Below are 3,636 nucleotides of genomic sequence, written 5' to 3'. Positions count from 1 at the left end.
ATGCTGACATCCAGCTCCTGCCCTTTGTGGCTTCCCCCCTTTTCCCACAACCCGTTAGTTACGGAGGAAGTGTCAGCCCTAACTTGGAATTTCCTGGCTTTTGTTGGTTTATGTCACAACCTTAAGGATATTTAAACCCAGGTTGTTGTTTTTTAAAGTTAATTACAGTATAATTTCTTTAGTCCAAAGTACTGAGTTCATCCCTGTGCCTTTGACTGGCACGCGCCCTGAGCCCTGGTTCTTGCACCTCCAAGTGTCTGATTGGCTGCAGGGCAGCTCCTGCCTGCTCTTTCTGCGCCCTCATTGGGTGAGAGACCCAGCCAGCGGTACTTCAAAGCAGGCGCTCCCCACACTTAGGCTGAGTTTAGCCCTCCAGAGCCAGGAGTGTACTTAGTGCAACTGGAGTAAAGCGGGGAGCTAGGAGGAAATTGAACAATCTCTCCGGGCTGAGCGCAAGGCAGAGCCCCCCATTCGATCCCATCACCCAGCCAAGGGACGTGCTATGGCTACGTCTATACTTGGGGTAAGTCAGAGAAACATCTCTATACAAACGGCATGTTTTTCGTTGTGGTTTCTCGGGGGCAGGTTTGTTACCCTGAAAAAAACTGTTGCTGTTGTATTGCAGTTTCTAGTTATAAAAATGACGATGTACTGCAATTGAAGGGCAAACTCGATTAATGTTTCGGGGGCGTGCGGGGCTGATTTCCAATCGTACCGTTCACATGCAAGACGACTTTAGTATCAAGTTTATTTTGTTGTGAAATAAATGAATTTTTTTTTTTAACTCGAGGAGGGTTATGCCAAATTGGAATGGATTTTCTCGAACCAGCCTGGTGCTTGATGCTTGCACCAAAGCCATATAGCAATATAATTCTGTTTATGTTTCTGCTGGCTCATTTTGTAAGCTCTAACCCTTGTGGCTTTAGAGCACATCGTTTTTTCGTTTCCCTGGGGATTTTTGCCTTTACAGTCGCACGTTGAAAGAGGAAAGCATTGCCATAAAGAGTCTCAAACCTCTACAAAACTCTTAAGAAATGACGTCTGTGTTATTTTAGAACATCACTGTCGGTCGTCCCCATTATGACATTATGGAGAAGTGTATCATTAAATTAAATCGGTTTGTAGCGTTTATTCAAGCACTATAGGTCCCTGAAAACAAGATAGAAATTGCATCAAGTTGGGCAGGGTGGCGTTTTCATCCAAAAGGAAAGGCTACTTTTGCAGTGTTACTTTTCGGGCAGAGACTATTTAGCCACGTTGCTGTGTTTGCGTGTGCGCCTCTCCTGGGCTCTCCAAGGCTCACGGGCTTGCTTTGTGTCTCCCTTAGGAAGAGCCAAGATTTGGAACAACTCCCCTGGCCATGCTGGCTGCGACCTGCAATAAGATCGGGAACACCAGCCCTCTGACCACTTTACCCGAGTCCAGCGCCTTTGCCAAGGGAGGCTTTCACCCCTGGAAACGCTCCACCTCCAGCTGTAACCTGGGCTCCAGTCTCTCGGGCTTCACGGTGGCCACTAGCCGGGGCTCCAGCGGACTGGCCAGCGGCACGGGCACCGCCAACAGTGCCTTCTGCTTGGCCTCCACCTCGCCCACCTCCTCGGCCTTCAGCAGCGACTACAGCGGCCTCTTCTCCAACTCGGCGGCGGCGGCGGGCGTGTCCCCGCAGGAGCCCGGCGGCCAGTCGGCCTTCATCTCCAAAGTGCACAGCTCTGCGGCCGAGAGCCTGTACCCGCGGGTGGGCATGGCGCACCCCTACGAATCGTGGTACAAGTCGGGCTTCCACTCCACCCTGGCCGCGGGAGAGGTGGCCAACGGGGCGGCCTCTTCGTGGTGGGACGTGCACACCAACCCGGGCTCCTGGCTGGAGGTGCAGAACCCCGCCGGGGGGCTCCAGAGCTCGCTGCACTCGGGCGCCCCCCAGGCCTCGCTGCACTCCCAGCTGGGCACCTACAACCCCGATTTCAGCTCGCTCACCCACTCCGCCTTCAGCTCCACGGGCCTGGGCTCCACGGCGGCCTCGCATCTGCTCTCCACCAGCCAGCACCTGCTGACCCAGGAGGGCTTCAAGCCCGTGCTGCCCTCCTACACGGACTCCAGCGCGGCGGTGGCCGCAGCCAGCGCCATGATCACGGGCGCCGCGGCCGCCGCGGCCGGGGGAGGCTCAGCCCGCTCCGCCCGCAGGTACTCGGGCCGGGCCACCTGCGACTGCCCCAACTGCCAGGAGGCGGAGAGGCTGGGGCCGGCCGGGGCCAGCCTGCGGCGCAAGGGGCTGCACAGCTGCCACATCCCGGGCTGCGGCAAGGTCTACGGCAAGACCTCGCACCTGAAGGCGCATCTGCGCTGGCACACGGGCGAGCGGCCCTTCGTCTGCAACTGGCTCTTCTGCGGCAAGCGCTTCACGCGCTCGGACGAGCTGCAGCGGCACCTGCGGACTCACACGGGCGAGAAGCGCTTCGCCTGCCCCGTGTGCAACAAGCGCTTCATGCGCAGCGACCACCTGAGCAAACACATTAAAACGCACAACGGGGGCGGCGGGGGCAAAAAGGGCAGCGACAGCGACACGGACGCCAGCAACCTGGAGACCCCCCGCTCCGAGTCCCCCGACCTCATCCTGCACGAGGGGGTGACCGCTGCCCGGGGAGGCGGCGGAAAGGAATCCACCGCGGGGCCAAACGACTCGTAGGGAGCCCGGACGGAACAGCCGCCCTCTTCCCCTGCAAAGCCCAGGCCGGGGAGAGGCGAAGGAGCCGCCCCCCCACACTGCGCTCAGACTGCAGGAGCGACTGGACTAAAGCGCAGGGTCCAGGGCCAAGCCCCAGAGACACAGCCCAACCCCTCAGCCCCGCAGGACACTGACCCGGCTTCCTGAGGCAGAGCAATAGCGAGACCCAAGCCCGCACAGACTGAGCAGTGCGAAACCAACGGGACCTAAAACCGCCCGTGGTGTGGATTACTAGTCTCTAGCTCCAGCAGGTCCTGCCTGACGAAATCTAGTTACAATGACACTTTTTTTTTTTTTTAAAGGAAAGCATCCTAAAAGAGGCTTAAGGTGAGAAATTAAAGTGGAAGTCTGAGACAGTTCCTCTGTATTCCATAAACATCTGTATAAATAGGGTTCAAAAAAGATTGTGTTATCTTATTTTTCTTGTAAGCGTTGATTCTGATAGGGGGTTTATTTTTGTCTCTTTTTTGTCCTTTTTGGTGAATTCCTGAAATTCAGGAAGTTTATTTTTTTTTTTTAAATTTCTGATGCACTTTGTGGAAGTCGGTATATATGTAAAAGCTATTTAAAATGTTGAGTTAACATTTCACTCAAACACACGTAAGTTAAGGTCATTTAAAGAATTTAAATGCGTTTATCTGTATGAAAAAAAATCTTGACTTAATATTTTCATTTTGGTATTATTAAAGGATTCTGAACAATATACTTACGGTTTTTGTTCTTTTTTCCCCAGCCCTTATATGGAGCAGCTTTTAATGCAAACCTTGAGTTCCTCTCCCAATGCTAGTACAGTAATACAAGTGAATGGGATTTAAAAACAAGAAATGCATTTGATGTCAGGGATCCAAATTAATCAAACATTTTAAGGCAAATTTCAATCGGGTTATGTCCTATAACTGTGTTCCCTCATTCAA

General features: G+C 53.4%; 1 protein-coding gene across 1 annotated transcript; it reads left to right on the top strand.

Moving 5' to 3' along the window:
- The first annotated feature begins 428 nt into the window (after window positions 1-428).
- Window positions 429-3,425, top strand: SP9 (Sp9 transcription factor). Its single transcript, XM_054044248.1, has 2 exons — window positions 429-523; window positions 1,328-3,425. The coding sequence occupies exons 1-2, from the start codon at window positions 503-505 to the stop codon at window positions 2,681-2,683; spliced, it is 1,377 nt and encodes a 458-aa protein (XP_053900223.1). The 5' UTR covers window positions 429-502; the 3' UTR covers window positions 2,684-3,425.
- Window positions 3,426-3,636: the final 211 nt, after the last annotated feature.

Source organism: Malaclemys terrapin, chromosome 11 (assembly GCF_027887155.1).
Source record: "Malaclemys terrapin pileata isolate rMalTer1 chromosome 11, rMalTer1.hap1, whole genome shotgun sequence".
NCBI lineage: Eukaryota > Metazoa > Chordata > Testudines > Emydidae > Malaclemys > Malaclemys terrapin.
This window is presented reverse-complemented; position numbering and strand designations above follow the sequence as displayed.